At 51.0% G+C, this 21,077-nt stretch overlaps 2 protein-coding genes across 17 annotated transcripts in view; both read left to right on the top strand.

The window, feature by feature from the left end:
- The window catches only part of SDC3 (syndecan 3), a gene marked incomplete at its 5' end in the record, with an annotated part of 120,821 nt that overhangs the window by 2,109 nt on the left and 97,635 nt on the right, over window positions 1-21,077 (top strand). The window lies entirely within an intron of this gene.
- PUM1 (pumilio RNA binding family member 1) overlaps window positions 5,692-21,077 on the top strand; it is a 71,785-nt gene continuing 56,399 nt past the window's right edge. For 12 of the 16 annotated variants that reach the window (XM_080566839.1, XM_080566852.1, XM_080566847.1 and 9 more), the window contains exons 1-2: window positions 5,692-5,843; window positions 8,457-8,830. In XM_080566839.1, the coding sequence (XP_080422965.1) occupies window positions 8,468-8,830 (363 nt within the window). In that variant the 5' untranslated portion in view covers window positions 5,692-5,843; window positions 8,457-8,467. The remainder of the gene's footprint in view (window positions 5,844-8,456; window positions 8,831-21,077) is intronic. The other 4 variants (XM_080566842.1, XM_080566843.1, XM_080566844.1 and 1 more) reach the window with 3 other exon arrangements.

Below are 21,077 nucleotides of genomic sequence, written 5' to 3'. Positions count from 1 at the left end.
CTGCAAGGTTGCTGATGGGGCGATCGACGTGTTGGCACGCGGCCCTCCTTCGGGAATAAGTCGCAGAGCCGCCCAGCTGCGGGGCTGGTTGCCGCTTTTTGGCCGAAGGCAGCCAGGTTTGAGGAAGTGCTGTCCCACTGATGAAGCTGGATGGTGTAACTGGCTCCTAAAGCTTTTTGGTCAAGCATATTTTGAAAGCATGCCGCGTGAAGATCTCAGCAAGCTTTGGCTATGTTTAGGGAAAAACAATAAAAACCAACCAAACAAAAAACAACCGAACAACAACAACAAAACAGTATTTCAGTAGATGATTTATTTCTTTATTTATTTATGGTGGCTAACCAAACATTGCTGCCCCACAGAAGAATTTTGCGGCAGGGAGAAATGCTCTTTCCTCTAATTTTTCTGTTAATTTCAGAGACAAAAAAAGTGCACTTTTGGCCTCGAAGTGAACGCGTTCACTTGCCCTTCCTCCACATCCCCAAGGCTGCGCAGGGCCAGATCTGCCCGGGGACGCTGAGGAAGTTATGGCTCCTGCTCACCCGTGATTTACGGTGTCACTCCGTCCCTTTTCTTTTCCATCCAAATTCCCTGTCCCGTGCACGCGTTTCCCACCCGAGCTATGGGAAGCTCTGCTCCCGGGACTGGGAATCACAGCGGTGCTGGGTTTGTTTGCTCTCGGACTGTAATTCTCGCTCAAAGATAAGCTTTGTGGCGTCACACCACCAGGAACAGATTTGGGCAGAGCACATGTGGGGGATCCGGATTTGGACGCATCAGCTGGGTGTTGGATGGAGGGTGCACGAAGCCCCTCCCGTAGCCCACGGAGGGAGAAAGGAACTTGTAGGGAGCGATTCAGGGGTCCGGGCGGCAGCAGGCACCTCCTGGGGGCTGCCTTCTCTCCTTAGCCCAGGGACGAAGCCCAGGGTGGCTGATGCCAGGTGGCGTGGTGAGCCAGGACGTGGTGCTGGGGCTGTCCGTGATGGTCCAGTGGGGCGCAAAGAAGGGAGGACCCTTTCCACCTCCCAGGCCCAAGCCGTGGGGCAATGCCGATAAGGAATGGGTCGTTATTGCCTAGCACCATCTGCACCCTGAGCAGAAGGCTTACCGTCACTTCGCACACGTTGTGGGACCGCAGCGTCTCCCCTGAGCTGGTTTCCACCTGCCTATTGCTGAGGAAGGTCCAAGAGGACCAAGAGGAAGGTTTGGATCCACCAAGCGCCCCAGTCCCGAGGTGCTTCCCAAGGAGCCTAAAGTCATTTCTGCTGTTTGGCAGGGAAGGGAAGCACGTGAAGACAAGAAAGCGACTTTGGGCAGGATGGAAATGAAGGCAGGGCACAGCACCGTGCCGCAGGGAAGGGGCAGCCTGGCCATGGGCAGCCCCGTCCCCAAAGCCCCAGGCCCACGCCGCTGCTGTCCAGGCCAGCTCCCAGCCCCGCACCCAGAGGTCGGGGCTCTGTGCTTCTTATTGCTGGTGCTCCAAGCTCTGAGGCTGCAGGGCGAGATCTGGCTGAGGAAACCAGGTCAGACATCCACCCCGGCAGCCTTATCCCGAAGCAGAGGGCTGCCAGCCCCTCCAGCAGGGACTGTGAGAGAGCCCGGGTGGTAAGCTCAGCGGTCGTCTCTCTCATTCCCTGCAGAGAAATGCTGCTCCAGCCTTTGATCACATCCCGGGAGGGGAACAGGCCCTCAGTTCGGAGGAACTGAGTAAACCCAAGGATCCATTTATTGCCATGATAAAAGGATCACATTTTCCCTTTGTCTCCACGCCCAAGGCACCCTCAAACTGCTGCTCCCTGGAGAAGGTGAGCACAGCACGAGGGGTGGCCCTGGTCCCCCACAGGTCTGGTGGCTCGTGGCTCATCCACCTGCCAGGCCTCATGGCCTGCAGGAACCCTGTCCTTTTCCCTGTCCCCACTTCATTCCTGGAAGTCTTTGCTGCTGTTCTGCCATCCCCGCGCTCCAGCACACGACAGACAATAAAAATAATAACCGCACTTCCAGCAGCAGAAGGGAGCACGGGGGCAGGAGGAGACGAGGTGGTCCCCGGTGTTTCCTGCTGCTGCAGCCCCAGGGCCTGGGCACATCCCCAGGGGACGTGGGGAACTTCCCAGCGGCTGAGGGTGGGAGGGAGAAGGGGCTGCTGGAAGGAGGGAGGTGCTGGAGGAGAGGCTCAGACCCAGGCTTTGAGCCCAGTGTGCTCCCATGTGCCACTTCCCTATGCTTTTCTTCCCAGCCTGCATAACCCACCTGCTGACATAACTGGGTTTCAACCACTAATCCTTCACCCACAGACGGACTCCTTCCCTCCCCCTCTCATTATACGGGCATAAATGTCATTATCCCAGGTGTAATTAACACAAACCCCGTTCCGAGTGTCAGCAAGCCACTTGCTGCAGCCTGGGTGTGTGCTGCAAACCCGCTGCGGCGCGGCTGTTATCTCCGACCCGCACTGGGTGCTCGCGGGCCCCTGCACCACCGGCGGCACGATAGCCCCGGGCCACGCGGCCACACCAGCGAGGTGGTGGCCGGTTTGTACGTTTTGTGCCCCAAAACTGGCCAGCAGCAGCGGGTACGGCCCCACCAGCCCCCTTTCCCCAGACTCTGCGGTGAGGATGCCTCAGCAGCGTGTGAAACACCTCCTGCCCTGGCTCTGGCTGCTTCCCAGCCCTAATGTTAGTGACCCGGCAGTCAGCGCTGATGGATCGTAACATATCAGTGACGCGCAGGGCTTGTTACAAAAGTTCAACCACGCTTTGCAGGGGTGCCAAAGGAGAAGGGTGTGTGGCCAGATTTATTTCCCCTGGTGCCAAGACGGCAAGATTTTACTGTCGGTATCTCCCGTGGGGCTCCGCTACGCCATGGGGTTGGGCTTGCTCACACCGGTGTCATTTGGGGATGTTGCACCGGGCACCAGGACACGGCAGAATTGGGTTTAGGGCTCTACCAGCTGGAAGCTGGAGAATCAGTATGGGGTCACCGCACAGCGGTGCTTCTGACGGGCTGACTACACCACTGATGTGGTTTTCCTGCAGCAGGACAGTGCAGCTTTGCAGAATTAGCTGTGTCTTCATTAGGAACGCTTGCCAGAAGAACCTGCTGATGTTCCTATTCTGGTGAAGGGCTCAGAGAGCCTCGGGGTGGCCCGGCCTCGTGAACTTGTTGCGCAGGATCCACGCTGGCAGCAGTTCTTAGGGTGCTCAGGGCCCGTCAGGGCTTCGTGTCAGCAGAGCAGCCGGATCGGTGCTGCACGTTACACACCTGTACGGGCAATGTGCTCCTGCGGTAAATGGGGCTGAACCCAGCAAAGCTGGGCTGAATCTATTACAGCAGGATTTTGCCCTGCTTTAAGTTGAATAACCCACACCAGCACCAGCAGGAGAACGCTTTGGGAGGGTGTACAAGGCTTGGCTTTAGAAACAGCATCTGCAGTGAAAACCTTTTCTAACAGCTCTTTTTATCCCAAAAGTCGCCAATCACACCCGGCCTGGGGTACTCAGAGCTCCCAGGCTGCAGCCACATTTCCCCGGGGTTTTGGGGTGGCTGGGATCAGGCCTCGTACCCCCACGAGCCCTGCCTGGTGGCTGCACAGCGTGCACGGCTGGCAGAGGCAGCGTGGCAGCAGAGGGCTGGATGCCCGTCACCCCGGCAGCCATTCGGTGAGGAAATGGATACGAGCTATGCAGCCAGATCGCAGCTGGATCCGGCGCCAGTCGTGATAAACGGGGCTCAAACTAACTTCTTGTACCCGAAACCACCCCCCCTTGCTTCGACCCCCAAAAGCTCGCACTTTGGGGACGCGAAATCCCCAGCCGAGACGCCTGCAGCTTGAAGGACGCCGTTGCCTGACAGAGCCCTCTGAGAGCCGCAGCGGCTGCGATGTGCTGCTGTTTGTTTGCTTACTTTGTGCATGTGGCGGCATGCCCCGTGCCGCTTCCCCGCGCCGGCAGCTTCCTCCTGCCGCCGGCGTGGTTTGCTTGCCCGGCGAGGAGGGATGGAAATGATCCTTTTGAAGCATCAGGTGCAGGTGGCAAACTGCCCCAAAACGTACGAGGGGAAAGCCAAAATCGGGGACGGGGGTCGGAAGTAATATTGGGAGGTTTCAAATGAGCTGCCCCTTTAACATGGACGTGTTCTGGCAGAAACTACTGGTCCCAGGGTGCTGCGCTTTGTTTTAATGCCCAGACTGCAAGCCTGGCTGGGGAGGCAGCGATGCATGCCGGGGCGCGTAGTCTGCAGATTAGAGAAGGGGAGAGAGGGGAACAAAGGGAAAACATCCAAAAGCTGTGCCTGGCTTTTAGGGCTGGGCTTGTGAATGCACAGAACAAGAAAGCGTGCCTCTGGTGCACCTGCTCGTCTGTTTAATGCACCTCCAGTCTGGGGCTGCATCCCCTCCGGCTCTGTGAGGGCAGGCCCGGCACAAAGCCGATGTTTGTTGTTTGGGCAGGGTGAGCCCAGCTCGCAGAGCTGGGGACGGGGGCTGCAGCTGCCCGCAGGCATTTCCACGGTGGAGCACGGGCCCACGGAGGGGCTCGGGGGGGTCTGAGGGGCTCCTGGCAGGGAGCACAGAAGGGCAGCGGGTGTGAAAAGCATAGTCCTGTGGCAGTCCTGTGAATAAACAAGAGTTTGTGTCAATAACGCAGAGTTCAGCGCCACGCTGCCAGGGGAGGAGAGCTGAGGATGCCTTGTGCTGCCCAAACCTGGGAAAAGGCAAAGTTTAATGATTAAAGTACCCAGCTGGGAACTGGAGAGATCTGGCTCCTGTGACCACCTCGCCGTCCTGAACCAAACTCTGCACACGCTTGATTTTACTGATCAGTTTCACCGAAAGCAAAGGACATAATATTCTTACAGTAGCAATTGTTGTCATGACCGTACTTGTAATAGAAATAATGAATGATTATACCTAGCAAGGAATTGCACCAGTGGTGGTAACACCTGAGCTAGCTCCAATCCAACACCGCTGTGCCCCCAGTAGCCCCCACCCAGGGCTGGGGCCTCCTTTGCTGTTAGTGCTTGAACGAGAAGCTTGGAACCAAGCGTGCGGGAGGCTGGGGACTGGTGGTAAAATTGAGAAAACACTGAAGTCTCTCAAACTGGGGCTTTGCTGGGAAATGCCAGACACTTCAGCACGGCGTCCATTCCGGGGTAGGAACAGATACCCCAGTGTATCGCACAGAGGCATCTGTCATGCGCTGTAGCACTTCTGTGTGGGACGGCCTGCTGATATGCCAGTGAAAGGTGTGTATATTTTAATAAATATGTAGGGATGAAGCGGGGGTGCGGGAGGGTGCCCCCACACGCTGCCTCTCCCATCCGGTGGGCCCAGAGTACGCAGCCGGTGCTTGGGACCCGCTGTGGGTCGTCACTCAGGGACCGGGCTACCCCATATTTCTAGGTAGGTGGTGATCGTGAAGGTGTTTAGCGGACAGCGCGCACATTTTGGGGAAAAAAACGTGGAAAATGGCGTTGGGGAGCAGCGGGTGGCGAGGGCCCAGCGCGGGGAGCTCCAACAACCGGGACGCGGCGGCGCCGTGCGGGGCCGGCTGCCTTCCCCAGGCTCTGCGGGACCGTCCCCGGTCCCTGGCCGCCACCCCTAGGCCCACGGTCGCCATCCCCGGGCCTTGGTGGCCATCCCTGGGACCCGGTCGCCGTCGCCGGGCGGCGCGGAGCCGTCCCCGGGCCGCGGCCCCTCAGCCGGGGCCGGCCTCGCCTTCCCGGCATGCAGCGCGCCGCCCGTCCCCAGTGGGCCGCCATGTTGTCGGAGTGAAAGGCCGGGGGAGAGGCAGGCGGCGAGCGGCCTGGGGGGGGCCGAGATCCATCTTCATCCTACCGCTCCGCCCGTGAGTACCGGCACCGGAGCGGGCCCGCGGCGCGCCGCGAACCCCAGCGGAGCCGCCGGTGGGGCCATATTGGCGGGGGGGCCGGGCGGAGCGGCGCCAGGCCGCCCCGAAGGCGAGCGGTGGCGGCGGGGCGCCCTGCCCGGCTCTGCCGCTCGGCGCCTTGGCCGGGAGTCGGGGCCGGGCCCCTTTTGTTAGCGGGGAGCGGCCCCCGTCGGGGTGGGGGGCGTCGTTTTGGGGGGCGTTGTGGTTTTGGGGGGCGTTGTTTTGAGGGGGGGGGCATTGTTTTGGGGGGCCTCGTCCCTCCCCGGGGGGGGCCGCGGCCCCGCTTTGTTGGCTGGGGAGGAGCTGGGGGGGAGGGTTGGGGGGGGGAGTTAAGGGGGAATGGGGGGGAAATTGGGGGGATTGGGGGGGAAATGGGGAGCTTGGGGGGGTTGGAAGGAATTGGGAAGGGTTTGGGGGGAAATTGGGGAGGTTTGGGGGGGAACTGGAAGGAATTGGGGGGCACTGGGGGGGCCTAACAGGCAGCGGGGACGAAGGGGAGGGAGCGAAAATCCAGACAATACTTTTTGGATGTGCTGGGTGACCCTGGGGGGGGTGTGTGTTTTTTTCGGTGCTTTTTTTTCTTTTTTGTCCCCTGCTTGTTTTTCTCGCTTTCTCCTAATCACAGTGTTGGGCCATTTTTAATTACACGCTTGCGATTTTTAACAGGAGATTCTTGTTTTTCGCCCCATCGGGAGAAATACTTGGTTTGTTGTTTTATTTTTTTTTGTTCTGTTTCGGTGCGTTTTTGTTGTTGTTTTTTTTTGTTTTGTTTTTTCTTTTGGTCAGTGTTTAATAACTTTGTTCTGAGCAGAGATTTTATTAGACAGATCATGAGTAAGGAATTTCCTTTATTAAGAGTGAGGGAGGTGGGGTAAGGGGTAGAATTTATCTTACGATGTTTTAATGGTGGCCGAAGCAGTTCGGCTGGCTATCGATTTACCCACTTCCTGCTGGGTCTCCCTAGGTCTTACGGAAAACACAAGCTTTAACGTTAAAAGTTCTTGTAGGCCACACAGCTCTCAAACAATGGGTAGGCAGCTTTCATTTCCAGCCTAACTTTCCAAAAAAAAAAAAAAACCCAAAAAAACCCTGAAACCCTCTCACCTAGCCCATGATTTAACTTCCTGAAGCGTGCGTCGGGTGCCGACGTGATTTTTTTAACGTTGCCTGGAGTTTTTGGAGGAGCGACGGGGTCTGAGCACAAAGCTGGGCTCGCTGCGGCTCAGAGCTGCCTGGCGAGGAGACGTCGCTGCTCGCGCTTAAAAACTTGCTTAGTGATGTCTGCGGAGTTCTGTTGCTTGTGGAGAGTCTCATAATCTAAACTATTTGCCTTGTAATGATAACACAGAGCAGCTTATTTACATACTATGTTTTTTTCCTAGGGAAAAGGAAAGCTGTCTGCTTCAAGTGCTTTGTAGCCGCGTTCTCTCAATCTCCAACTGTTCTGCCTTTGTTTGTAGATGTGTAACTTTTCACGGGGAGCTGTTTATGCAGGAGAGGTTTATTGCATATTTTTGCTAAGAGTTTGGAAGTGAAAAGGGTCCTGGTAGCCATTAGCTCTTTGCAGCAGTAGGTCTTGCAGCTGCTGGGTAGCTAATGAATGTGCGTTGTGTAGGTGACTGAACATGTTTCTGATGCTCTGTGCGCTTTGAATGACAGTATTCAGCTGTCTGCTACATTTAACATGGCATTTCTATAAAAACACGTCTTGGAACTAAACTTGAACTACCCAGAATGCTCCTTTCCCCTTTGCTCCCTTTCAAAATGTCTCCTTTGCCAAGTTTTCTCTCGTGTTTAGAGCTGCCTCGTCTATATTCGACGAAAGAGGAAGCTGCTTGGAGTAGGAGTTGCCTGTGCAGAAATTCGTAGTACCTTTACCGGATCTTGTCTGAGATCGTCTGGAGGCTCAACCGATGTGATTTTTATAGCAGCGCAGTTCCTAACGAGCTGCGTGCAGATTAAACGGCCGAGGTAGCAGGGCAGCACCCGGAGCGCTTGGGGCCTCATTAAGCACATAAGCAGAAATCCAGAATTTTAAGTTTGCATTTAAAAAAAAAAACAAAAAAAAAAAAAAAACAAAAAAAAAAAAAACAAACTTGCCAGGATACTTTGTGTGGCTGAATGAGCGCGTGGTGCTACGGTGGCACTCGTGCCTTGATTGAGGATCTGCCTTGTAATTTGCGAGGTGTAAACAAGTACGGCAGGCACTGGCGGTGCAGTTTGCGTGGCGCGGTGTTCTTGGGGATTTTTTTTCTGCCTAGTTTTCTGTGGCAGCGCTTTAGTCGGTGTTTCAGTGTAATGGGCGCCTTACATGAGTCTCACATGCGCTGACAACACCTGAGAGCGCAAAATGTGGGAGCTCTGGCTGCTGCGTGGTGTTACCTGGCGTTTGAGTTGCTAACAGAGCAACTAACTGTGTCGGAAGGAGCCGGACGTGGCCTCGTGGCGATTCCCCTCAGGTCCAAGAGGGCTGTGTTGCTGACCGTACGAAGCCGAAGCTGCGAGGATTTAATGTTCCCTTTCCCTTCTCCCTTTCTCTCTGTCTTCGCCTCCCTCCCCTCACCCCCGTAGGTGTTGGTGGAATGAGCGTTGCGTGCGTGTTGAAGAGAAAAGCAGTGCTCTGGCAGGACTCGTTCAGCCCCCACCTGAAACAGCACGCTCAAGATACAGCTAATCCCAACATGCCTGTTGTACTGACATCTGGAGCAGGGTCCCAGGCTCAGCCGCAGCCAGCTGCAAATCAGGCACTTGCGGCGGGGACGCACTCCAGTCCTGTTCCCGGATCCATAGGAGTCGCGGGCCGCTCCCAGGACGACGCTATGGTGGATTACTTCTTTCAGAGGCAGCATGGTGAGCAGCTTGGGGGAGGAGGAAGTGGCGGAGGCGGCTATAATAACAGCAAACATCGCTGGCCTACTGGGGATAACATTCATGCAGAACATCAGGTAAAAAAAAGTTAAATGTTTCCAAACCGAGCACGTGAACGCACCGGGCTTGTGATAGATGCTTTTAATGACTTTTTAAAAAAGCTTAAGTTTTTTTTTTTTGTGTGTGTGGTTGGAATTACAACAGCCCTACTTCTTGTTTTCTCTTTTCAGGATTGCAGTGCCTTGCTAGCTATAAACTGTTTCTGCTCTAGACGGTGTTGAAATCCCAATCCTCTCTCTGACAGTCAAATGCATGTTTGCAAAATTTATCATTCTCTGTATTGATTTTTTTCTTGTTTCTGTGTGTGTATGTGTGAACCAGTTTAGCAGCGACTGCTGCTGCTTTTCAGATCTGTTGCTGTAGTTAAATAATTCTTATGTAATGCTATTACAAAACTGCCAATGCATGTAGGTTGAGCTTTTACCATTCCCAATATCGAAAAACACAGTTCTGGAAGTTGCTCGCGGTGTGTGCTTGTCTGGTTTTCTTGCTTGTTTGTTCTGGGTTGTTTTTTTGTGCTCTAATTGGGAGGGGAAGGTGCTACCAATGCGCTCAGCTGAGCTGAGAAGAGAACAGCGCTAAGAACATCGTGAAACAACAGCACTTGTACAAACCCGGCTAACCCAGGGGCTTAACGTTTCTGAAAGGGTGGTGGGCCAAAACATGCCTTAGTAGTAGTGTTTACTAGAAGTCTTCTCGGTAGTTGCATTGTCAGATGTGCTGCGACTTAAATGAGCGCGTGAGTCACTCTGGCTTGCCGACTGTGACCTGTAAGTAACTCGTCAAGTACAGCAGTGAGCTGAGGAGACGTGCTTCCTCTGCTAAGGGTGGCATGAGAGCAGAGCCGAGGTGTAAGCACATTTTTTAAAATGTATGATTCCCACAAATCCATTCAGAGCAGCAGACACAAAGCTTTTGCAACCTTTATTAATATCTCCTGCCTCTAATTTTTAAAGTGAGAATGATCAAGCCCTTGTTCCTCTGCTGTGCCTCCCCGGGGGATGTGTTGTCATCCAGACCATTTAAAAGCAAACATTGCAGGGAATTTTGCAACCTCACTGAAGTCAGTGTGTACATCAATAGAGAAGAAAACCCAAGTGCCCTGTGAATTTCTTTTGTAAGAAAACCCATATAAAATGCTGCCGTCTGAAATAAGCAGCTGGAAGAATATTGTAGTTATTCCCTTCTGTGGAAGCACAGTGTTTAGTTAAGTTGTCCTTTTACAGGAGATAACTGTTGAAATGAGATGTAATTTTATCTGTTAAGTATCTAAGCTTTCAGGCACTAAATGTACAGTGTGTTTCAAGAGACATAGATGGAGGAGATTTGAATGTGCTTTAAGCAGCAAAAGAAGCAATAAGCAAAAATTCTTCCTCGGTGGTTTTAACTCGTAGGTTTTTAAGTAAAAATTGTCTTGTGGTCTGATGTGGAGATGTTTAGGCAGGAGCTGCTGTTGTTTGGTTATTTGTGTAAAGATGACTTTATAAACTGAAAGATGTGTCATAAAATTCTTAATTCTGCTTTCCTTCAACTCAAACTTTTCATCTTCCTTTCTCTGAAAACCACTAAAAGCAAAGACGACTCGTGGGAGGTGGAGGGGGTGAGGTGGGGTGGACCTCGCAGGCATTACAAATTGCGCTGGCATTTGAACTCTTTTTACTGCATTCTTTAATAGTCAGAAGACTTAAAAACCCTCCCTGAAAGGATCCTACCTGTTACAGAGCCTTGCCCTCATGTCGGCTGATGAGCTGCTTTTCCTCAGCTTGGTTTTGTTCAGAAGGTTCTTGAACCAAGTGATACAACTACTTGGGGCACTTACTGGGGGAAAAAGCCAGCATGTACTAGTTCGAAGGAACTTTAAAAAACCGTGCACATAATCTTTGAAGGCAGAACAGTTCTGAGAAGACTGTATGGGTGGAATACACCTGCAGGATTAAGCCCCAGATGCTGTGTGTGGTGCTTTCTTTGGTTTCTTTTCCACGCGTTCTGTGACCTGATGCCTAAGCGCTACTCACCCTAACGTAGTTAAGATGGAACCATATCTGTCCTGTTTCCCGGGGGTTTCTCTGCCAGCTGTAATGTATTTGCTCTTCAGTCCTGGTGTTTTGCATTCAGTATCCATCCTTAAACCAATCTTTGTGTTTAACTTCTTCGAAGTTAGCTCTGAGATGGGGCAGTAACCCTTTGCTCTGGTGTCTTAGGCTGTATACACCAGTGATTGGTCTTTTTAAGTATACTATTTCTCGCTTCAGCCTTTCTCGAGTGCCTTTTTTTCCGCAGTTCTCGTTGCCTCAGGGTTTTACTCATGGGAAACAGAACGCGGGATACGTGTAATCCTAATGCTGCCATTCCTTTTGACTTTTTGGCCACCTCTGCATCTGTTTCTTAAATTATAAGTTCCTTGGAGTGAGAACTAGTCTTATGCATACAAACTGGTTTAATTCAATTTGGGCTTAACCAGGGTAGAATTGAATTTGTCCTGCAAGAACAGAAGAAGTGGAAGGAAGTGGTGGGACGTGCAGAGAGGTGGGGCATCCTTCTGGAGGTCTGCTGGGTCCTGATTTCTTGGAGATCGGGATATGCTTGTGTTACTGGACGCTTGATTTTAAACTTCCAAACATACTGCAACTGTAGCCCTTCTCGTTGCCTCGAAGACTGGTTAAGAAAATCAGTAGCTAAAAGATAATGGAAAGTCAGAAAAACTAATTATAGGGTAATGCAGGTTAATGTTTGCCTAGAGCTTAGGACCTCGTAATTAAAGGTAGAGGGATTTTTTTTAATTGTCGAATCCCAGTTTTCTTCTTTATGTGTGGAGACAAGCATCTGTCCCTGTCTGTTGGTGATAATACTCCAGTGGTTTTACAAAATGATAGTATTTCATCATGTGTTATTAAATGGTTGTGAGTGCTATGAGTCAGAAGTTATTTACACTATCTTTGCTTTCCATTTTTTATTGTGCTGGCTGTTTCTCATCTGTTTGTCCTTTGACGAGCAGCTCTGAGAATTGAGCTGTGAATGTCTTTAACAGTGATGACTGAAGAAAGTGTTTTTTCTGCTCCCTAGGAAGTAGGTAATGTCCTCTTGTTGTGAACAGGAGGGAAGTTCCATTTCTTCTTATATTTTATCTAAAAAGAGTTCTCTTCCCTTTGCATTTTTCCTTTCTCCTCCACAAAAGGAAAAATGTTATATGGTAATACAAAATTTAGGAATTGAAGATACTTCTATCACTTGCATACTAAGTTAATAAAGACGTGGCCTCTGTCTAAATAGCTACAGATCTATAGAATAACTATAGGTCCTTCAGCCTCGGCAAGAACAAAGAGGTGATGTTGAAATTAGACTTCTCCTAGACTTGAGTGTCTGAACTCCTGAACAAACTTCCAGCTTTCTGCAGCTACAGGCATTTAAATTGTCAAACTCTTACATGGCGGACCCTTCTGGCAGCCGGGTCCTGGCTGCAGGACGTACTTTTTTCCCCCCAGAAGCAGCCAGATGAGGCCGAGCGTCAGTGTCTGCCAGTAATTCTGAGACTCATGCCGAGGCTGTAGTTCATCTGCAGCGCCTCACGACTCTTCAGGCTGTGTGGGCAGACTGCTTGGCTACATGGACTAGGGTGTTTTTGTGCTGTTTGTCCTGCAGAAAATAGTCGGGGACCTGAACTTCCCTTTGCATGGGTGGGTGAAGAGGTAAGGGATGGTTCCTGACCACTGAGGGCCCAGGTTGGCTTCGACTTGCTTGTGGAAGTTGCCTATCTCGTTAAAAATCCAGCCAGCCACATTCTGCTCCTGAGGGAAATGAGAAGACAGTCGAGACGCTCAGCTGGGAGAAGTTATCAACACCGAGCAGGCTTTTAGGGAAATTGGGTGGGTTTTCATGGATGGGGTCTCCTGTGGCTTGTTTGCGTGCGTTCATGTTCTTGAACTGGAGCAAAGCGAGAGTTTCTCTGGTGGTGGTCCCTCCTGAATCGCAGTAAATGGATATACTTAGACTGTCTGAATTGCAGTTAGCGTAATATGGGAGTTGCTTAGTAAAAGCAAATGATTTGAGGGATTAACTTTCTTTGAGAGCATGTTTAATTAATAATTTGAGACAATAGAACTCTGCAGGGATCATCTTCTTGAATGCGGGGAATTTTTCACATGCAGTTGGTGAAGAATAGTGAGAGCAACACGGCTGGAACGGGGCTTTCTGCTCGGATTTGCCCTCTGGCAGCGTGGCTGCAGCTTCTGAACTGAGAAGTTGCATTTGAGCGGAGACAGAAGGTGATTCTGGCAGCTGCCCTCGTAGAGCACAGCTATGCAAACTGTGGTGCGTGGTGCTGCACAAACGTCTGGGTGTGATGGCACTGAGCGCTGTGGTGCCTGCTGGCCGGCACCGATACCAGGAGATGCCTTGAAGCAGTGGCGGGGCCTTCTACGATGATCGTGGAAGCCATGGGAGCCACAGCATTGCTCCAAAGTGAATCCCATTTAAGTGACCGGATTCCTTCATCTGTCCATGGAAGGTACCCTTGGGGTCTGCATAATTTGGCTAACGGGGTGTGCGAGAGGTGAAGGCACCCAGAGAGTCCTCCGTCACACACGGCGTGTGGTACAATGCACGGCTCTGTTCTTGAACCTTTTCTCACCTACGTTTCATTAGGGCTGCTGAATTTGGATGCGGTAGTTCCAGGTATCACAGTGAACTAGTTGGGGCCTCTCTTACATGAACGCTGGGGTGACCGTGCTGCTTTCATACCAGGTAGTGCAGACCAGCGCCCTCCTAACTGAAATGTTTGGCTGATGTGTTTCTCTCTAGTGAAGGAGAGGGGTGTCTTGGAGGAGGGGATTCAGAGCATTTAATTGAGTTTTCTGCGTTACCCTGCCCTTTGGAAACCCCTGCTGGGGTGGGGGGAGTGAGTAGCTGGCCTGGATCGGTGTTTGTAGCTGGGCGCTGGGAAATCCTTTTCTTGTGGGGGAGACGGGAGTGGGAAACAACCCCGACGTTTTCAGGAAGTCATTTTAAGAGTTCGTTCCCTCCGAAGCTGGGGGTCTTGTTGTCCCTGCCAGGCAGTTGCCAGATGCCTGGCCTTAGCCGTGCTCGTGTGAGCAGCCCGGCGGCTGGCCTGGGCTTTTCTCAGCAGCGTGTCGGCTTTGTGGCCGCTTCCTTGCTGCGGCGCTAGCTCAGGAAGAGAAAAATATTTTCACACTATTGAACTCGCAGATTTCAATGCTTCAATAAGACTCCAGGTATTTCAGTTAATGCATGGTGCCCAAGCGTGCTTTGAATAGAGCTTTGTTGGAGTACAGTTTCTGCTTGTTTTCTTCCTCCCCTCTATCCAACTTTGGTTTCCACTTACCCGCTGTCTTGCGGTTTGGGTTGGTGTGACCTGTCTGGGCTTCTGCAGAACAGGTTGTGATACTCGCAACATTTTTGTAAATGGGTGCCTGTTACAGAAGAGAAACTTCACATAAGATGGAAGCCGTATAATCCATCCACAGTAGGGCCTTAGTGGTAAATGTGCACAAAGAAGTTTGACCGCTGATCAGAAATCTCCTTGGCAAAGCTGTTCCAGAGCCCTGAACGCAGTGATGCTTCTGAAAACTGGTGCAGGCTTGTGTCTAGGTGGACGGTGAGAGGATTTTAAGGCTGTCTCCTCCGAATGATGTTCTTGCAGGTCCGTAAAGAACAAACTTGCCTTTGTTTGCGGATATCATGTGATGCTGCACTCCCTCTCATCGAGTGATCTGCTCAAAGATATTGTGTTACTCCTCTTCCTTTGTTAAGGGCAACTTTTGTTCTAGGGCAGTTGTTTTTATTGGGAGCATCTGCCTTTGTTATTGTCTTGTACTGAAGCTCTGCTTCAGCCCCTGATTCTGTAGCGGGGTAAAACTCGACTGGTTTTAACCCCCCAAATCACCCCCTGGCTCTGCTGCAAGCAGTCAGTGTGGCAAGGAGCCACTTGAGTCCGTTTCTGACAGCGGCACTGAGCTTGGCACCGGACTGAGACCTTGCTGGATCCCTCGTTTACACCTCTTCCCCCTCTGAGCTTAAACCTCAGAAGGTGAGAGCGAAAGGAAGAGCCCCCCAGGGGTCGGACGAGGCAGCCCTCAGCGGGGCCCTGAGTGCTTGCACAAAAACCCTGATCTGAGCGCACGTCCCCAGGTACTGCCAGCTCCAGCGGGGCAAAATTAAGGTCGCTCCTTCTGTAATCTAGTATTTTGGAGATCTGCGCCCCAACAATACGTGCCCAAGACATCAGAGTGTAACCTAAATTCCACGTTAATGAAGTGCTTCCCTCAGTGAATAAAATGTGGAGAAAAACATAATTAGCTAACTGAGCTGCGCCATTCTGAAAGGCTGCCTTTCTGGCGATTATTTCTGTACCCTGAATCATTAATCGTCTTGGCTACATGCCACGCAAAGCATCAGCCAATCTGTAATTTCAATAGGTTTTTGCTTCGAGTGCTAATGGTAGTAGCAATTCGAACGATGAACCCTTTACTACAAAAATAGTAGTTAAACCACCTAATCCTGTCTAATACTTGTGACTTCACGTTCTTTCTTTACTGACTATTGTTATAGGAGAGGACTAAAAATAGTGCTGTAATCAGTTGGTGGAACAACAAATTTTAACCCTGGATCTAGCTGTTAGTGGAAAGCCTGTTGTTGAAAGTGTGTGGTGCTTTTCTTATTGTCAGCTGGTAAATACTTTTTTTTCCTAGGCACTATATATAGTGTGCATGCATGCAAAGCAGATTTATTTTTTTAAATAACGTGCTACAAGAGCTGTTCAAACAAGACAAATGCAGGCAGTCTCCCACAGCTGAGCAAGAGACATTTGTTTCCATCCGAAATTTGTAAACCCTTGGTGATAGTTAATTTAAAAGTCTTTAGCACCTTGTAAGTATATAAATCAGGTGCTACAAAGTATTAGGCTGTTAAACCACTTGAAGTTATTTTTTTTTTCCCTTCCCTCTCTCCATTCGAAGAATGTTTTAATCAGGCAGCTGTTTGACTATTTTTGTTTCTTGTCCTTACTGCCGTGATCCTGGCATTCTTGGAGTAATGTTTACTTTCTCGAGAAATGTTTCACCAGAAAATAAAAGTATTTTTCCCCTCATTACAAATTGAGCGAGACTTAAATTGTGGGAGCCTAATGAATGGAAACTTTGCAAGACACTTGCCTTTTCGCACTTGCACATGAGTTAAAAATAAATGAATATCCAAGAAATAATCACACTCTTGAGGTTGTTTGTGTGAGCACCTGTCAGGTACCTGTGCAGCCTGAGAGCTTGGATTGTCACTTCTTGTCTGCTCAAGGAAACAAACACACAAACGCTATTCATGTTAAGAGCAGAGAAATCACAACATTTTTATCTATCCTGACAAGTATAGCAGTGAGGTGATTTCCTGTGTTACTCTGCGGGAGTAGAAGAGCAAAACAAGTGGTCTCAGGACAGGGAGGAGATCAGTCCCATCAGCACTGGGCAGAGCTTAAAATAAAATTTTCGGAGGGCTTCCTGCAGGCTCGCTGAGAGCACAACAGCAAAGACCGAAGGACGAGCACTTCCCGTGGATTTGTGGTCCTAGGGCCCTGCTCCTGCCTGTGCTGTTTGCCAGGACGGGAGATAAGGGGCTCTGGGCGAAGCGCTCGGAGCTTAGGGTAGTGTCTGCGGGATGCCCCGGAGTTTGCTGGGCTGGCAGGGCTGCGGGCAGCAGTGGGCCCTGCAATTAATGCACATCAAAGATGTTCTGAGAGCGGCCACTGGCGTGCTCCAACGCAGCCCGGTCCTGCCCTTGCAGGGCCTGTCCTCGCGAGGGTTTGGCAGGTGGCGGCCCGGGTGCTCTGCCTGCTGGTCCCTGGGGGAATAGGCACCGTAACCTGGGGGAGAGGTGAGGAGGAGTAGAGGAGCCTGGCTTAGCGAAGTGCTGGGGAAGGAGAAAGGAAGCCTCTGAGATGAGGCCGCAGAGCGAGCAGCTTCAGGGAGAGGGGAGCTGGAGAAACTGGAGTTGAGGCTTGCAGAAGCAGCCTTCTGCTTCGCTTTGGTTACCCAATTTAACGCAATTGGCTTAATAGGAATAGATAGTTTAAATCTTCCTCAATCACTGGTACTGCTAATAAATGCAGACATTTGATCTGTTTAACATCGTACTACATAAAAAAAAAAAAAATCAATCCCTCAAGCTTCATGCTGTGCTCTTAGAGATGATTTTTATTTATTTATGGATCGTTGGCAGTAACTGGGTAGTTTTCAGAGAGAAAGCTTCTTTTCCACCAAAGAACTTTTTTTTTTTTGCACTATGTTTCTTTTTTTTGTTTAATTTGACCTCCTGTCCCTCTTATTGGGAAATGTTCCTTGCATGAGGAGAGGAAGAAGAAATCCTGTGACTCTCCATTGTGATTAAGGATGAAATTTAGCTTTTGTTAGTTCTGCAGCGTGTCTGTCCTGGTGAATATAAGCTCTATATAAATGAGGATTCCTTAGTATCTAAGGCCCGCGTGCGATCCCCTGAGCTACCTGCGGATCATGGAACGTGGCGCAGCGTTACCTTTTGAATTTGTATGTAAAGGTCATATGAGGAATCTGTAGCACCCGTATTTGTTTAATGTAAGGTACGGTGTTAACTCGGATTATTGACACTGATGTTTACTTAAATTTACAATTCAGCTACTTTGCTGGTAGCTATCGCTTCTGGGGGAAAAATACATTTCTGGAGTACGTTTCTAGAAGCTGCAGTGCCATTTCTCCTGGCACTGGAGATACAGAAGGTAAATATACTGCTGCTCTCATGTTAATGTGGTAGGTCCTTCAAGTCCCTGTTTAGTAATCGTGAGGACGGTTCAGGGCCCCGGTTCCTGTTAATGTAACTGACTGCAGAATTCCTTTTGACAGGTGCCATTTAGCCCTGTGGGCCTTGTTGTTTGCTGGGTTAAATTTAACAGGAGGTTTAAGTGCCGCCAGTGCAGCGTGCCCGACAGTCGCTTGGCTTTCGGGTGGGTTTGCACCCATCTTGCTGGGGGTGGTGGTTCCGCAGGGAACCCGCGGACCCTGCTCCTGGGGTCACAGCTCCCCAGCACTGCTTTGTGCCAGAGCCGTGATGCCGTGTTTCGGGGGGCTTGGGGACAGGGAAAAGTGCTTTGCCCGGGTGTGTGTGGGGCAGGTCTGGCACCAAATAGCAGGCTACAGCTGCTGGTTCGCTGCCGCCCCGCTTCCTGCTGCATCCACGCCATGGAGAAGTGCTCCAGGTACGGGCAGGGACCGGTGTCCGGGAAGCTTTGGGAGTGCGGAAACATTTGTTTCTGAGTTGCTGTCATTCAGTTTTGCAGTGATGAGGCCCTCTGATCTGATTTAGAGGGGGGAAAAAAGAAGCGATTGCCCTGTGGGAGCTGGCTCCCTGGCAGGATGAGCTGCGCGCCGCCCGAGGGGAGGGAAACCCACGGTGTGCGTTTGGCGCGGGGCTGCTGGGAGGCTCTGCCGCTGCGTAGGAGGCTGAGGTTTGCAAGTGGCCATTGACCTAGAGATAAACTGGTTTGCGTTGCTGAAATCTGCGGTGGCTAAGAGTAGAAAGCGTTCTGCTTTGTCTCGTCATCTCCAAAGCAGGCGGTGGGCGTCAGCGCTCTGCAAACTTGGAAGGGCCGGGGTTCCTCTGTGGCCTCGCGTGCCTGAGGCCAAGGGGCTTTGATTCAGGAGACTGAAAACAAGAATTGGAGGTGTGACCCGGAGTGACCGTGTGCTGAGCAATACAGCTGTCCCCTGCTTCATTTTTTTTTCAGAGCAAAGGTGAAAATGGATTAAGAGGCTTTGAAGAGGCTGGGGTAAAGCAGCCCCGGGGTTTGCTGCAGCTCCTTGTTGGGGCACACGGTCCGGGGCACGCGAGGAAGCGGGCATCAGGGAAGCAGCTCTGAGCAGGAACGTGCTCCAGTGACACACTTTTGTATATCGGTGTGCATGGAAATCACTCTCCTTGAATGAGATACTCATTAAGTTTGAGATTTACATAATTCCTGAGCGTGCACGCAGCGCAGCGTGAAGGTGAGGAGCGCTCCCGCGCAGTGAAGTTGCTTTGTAGCTCTCATTCAAGGAGCAGCACTGACAGACAGCCTGAGTGGTGTTAAGCAGGCTTCAGAAGCGAGCTTGCTGGTTTTCTGTGTTACCAGAGAGTGTAAGCACTCCTCAGAGGGTCAAGAGGTCTGTTCCGTGGGGCTGGTAAGGACGGGCGCGTTGTTTCACTCTGCAGAAGCACAGCGCCGGGGCGAGGCTGCCGTGGGGTGCTGCTGGCCTGGAGCAGAGGCCGGATGTGTAGGATCCCTTACGAGGCGGCTGTGGCAGATGCCTGACCTTTCCTTGTGTGATTCCCGACGTTTCTCGGGGTCACCTCTTCCTCCAAGGAACCAGGTTAGCATGCCACACACAGATAGCAGGGCACTGCTTCCTCGGGCAGCCAATTTATCTTGGCACGGCCTTCTGGACTTCTTTCAAAACTCGAGATCAGTGGTGAACCAGACTTTATGGTAATCGAATCTCGTGCACAGCAGTGCTAACCCGTGAATGAGCTCTCCCTCGGTGGACCTCCTCGTTTCCAGTGCTTGCACCATCACGGTTCTGTCTCGCAGGTCTGTCCTCGTTCTGGGCCAGGGAGAGTTACCAGGAATAGATCCCGGTGAGGTGCGAGACCATCTGTGTGTTGTAGCTACCAGAGCGCAGCCTGCCTTTTGGAATACAAAGGTGTAAGCGCTTGTGGCTTTGGTTTTAAGCTCTGCTGGTTCAGAAGGTGTTTGTTCTTCTTTGACAGGGAAGTAAAGGAACTCTGCTATTTGTGCACGTTACGTAAGAAAACGGGGTGAAGAGGTATTGCCCTTTGATATTATAAAAGTGGGAAGTAAGTCTTTGCAAGTGGAATAATAAACAAGTCTATGTTGCAAACAAATCAATAAGATGATCAGGAGAGATGAAGGAGTGATGTGACTGAGGGGGGGGCCTCAGACTAGGTGGTTATGGGCTGTGTGAGCAGCCAGTACACGGAAGTGAAGACAGGGACCTGATTTAGAGAATGTTTTTATCCGTAATTGGCAGGATTGATCATAGGATCGTGACTTAAATATCTGAAACGAATGATTTCTCCTGTTACCAGGTATCTCTGATAGCAGGTAAAGAAGCTGAAACTTCTTTTAATAGTGACTGGAGTGGAGCAGCTTTGGGGAGGACATGGAGGCAGCCCATTTCCCCCGGGTATCATTTTACGGGAGACGCTGGGATGGTGATTTGCAATCTATGAAATGTTTGACAGAAGGCTTCCTTCAGACCTTCGGCAGTGAAAATAATAGTGCTCAGTTAGCTGTGCAGTCAGACCAACCAGGTGTGAAGCAGCCGGAGTGCACTTGGCCTTCATGGTTCTCCTGCTTTTTGCCCTCTGCCACTCATCTTATCTCAGCCCCTGTATCCCTTGGTATTGATATGCTCTCATGGCATCCTTCTGTTGAAGACAGACTTGCTTCTCAACTTGGAAATGGACAAACAGTCAACACCGAGGAGAGCTGTGTATGCGTACTGGACTGTAGCCCTTCAAAAACCGTGCCAGTAGAGCAGCTGATGTTCCTTTGTGGAAGATGTTAAGTGGCTTTCACCACTTCGGTGGTGATGGTGGTGTTAATAGTTGCACCAGCTTTAGCTTCTCTGCTACGAATCCAGCCAGCACGGGAACATGGCTTCACACTCGGATGTAAATCACGTACTTGTGCAGCTGTAATTGGTTTAGCTTGGCGATAACGTGGTTTTCTACTCAGGACAAATGCTCGAACAAGACATCTCTGAAAATGTTCTTGCATCTAACACGAACAAATAAAACAGTGAGATCCTAGCGTTTTCTTAAATGAATTACGTTTGGTAGAGTACAAGCAACCTTGTAACACGCCAAAATACTGTAAAAAAGGGGGAGAAAGGGGCTGAGGCAAGAAGTAGGGTTCTTGTTCCGAGATTACCTTCAGAACCTGAGCGGGGATCACCAGGGATGTGTGTGCAGCTGAAGCCGAGGAGGGGAGTTGACATCGGCGGCCTGGAGTCGCTGGGGCTGGGACGTGACCAAAATAAAAACGTCTCTTAAATTCCTTGCAGAAATCTGAAGAATTGTAGTGATCGTATCTTTCTTGCAGCTTTTTTGTTTTTGAGGTTCCCATAGCATAACAACCACCTCTGGGAGTGTTTTTGTTCTGGTGAAGCAGGGGGGACACCAAGCAGCCTCTTTCTGCGTTGTCACTGTCTACAGCCCTGCGAGTCCTGGATC

Source organism: Anser brachyrhynchus (genome assembly GCF_964034855.1).
Source record: "Anser brachyrhynchus genome assembly, chromosome: 24".
Classification (NCBI taxonomy): Eukaryota; Metazoa; Chordata; class Aves; order Anseriformes; family Anatidae; genus Anser; species Anser brachyrhynchus.
Note: the sequence above shows the minus strand (reverse complement) of the source record. Positions and strands in the feature narration are given on the sequence as shown.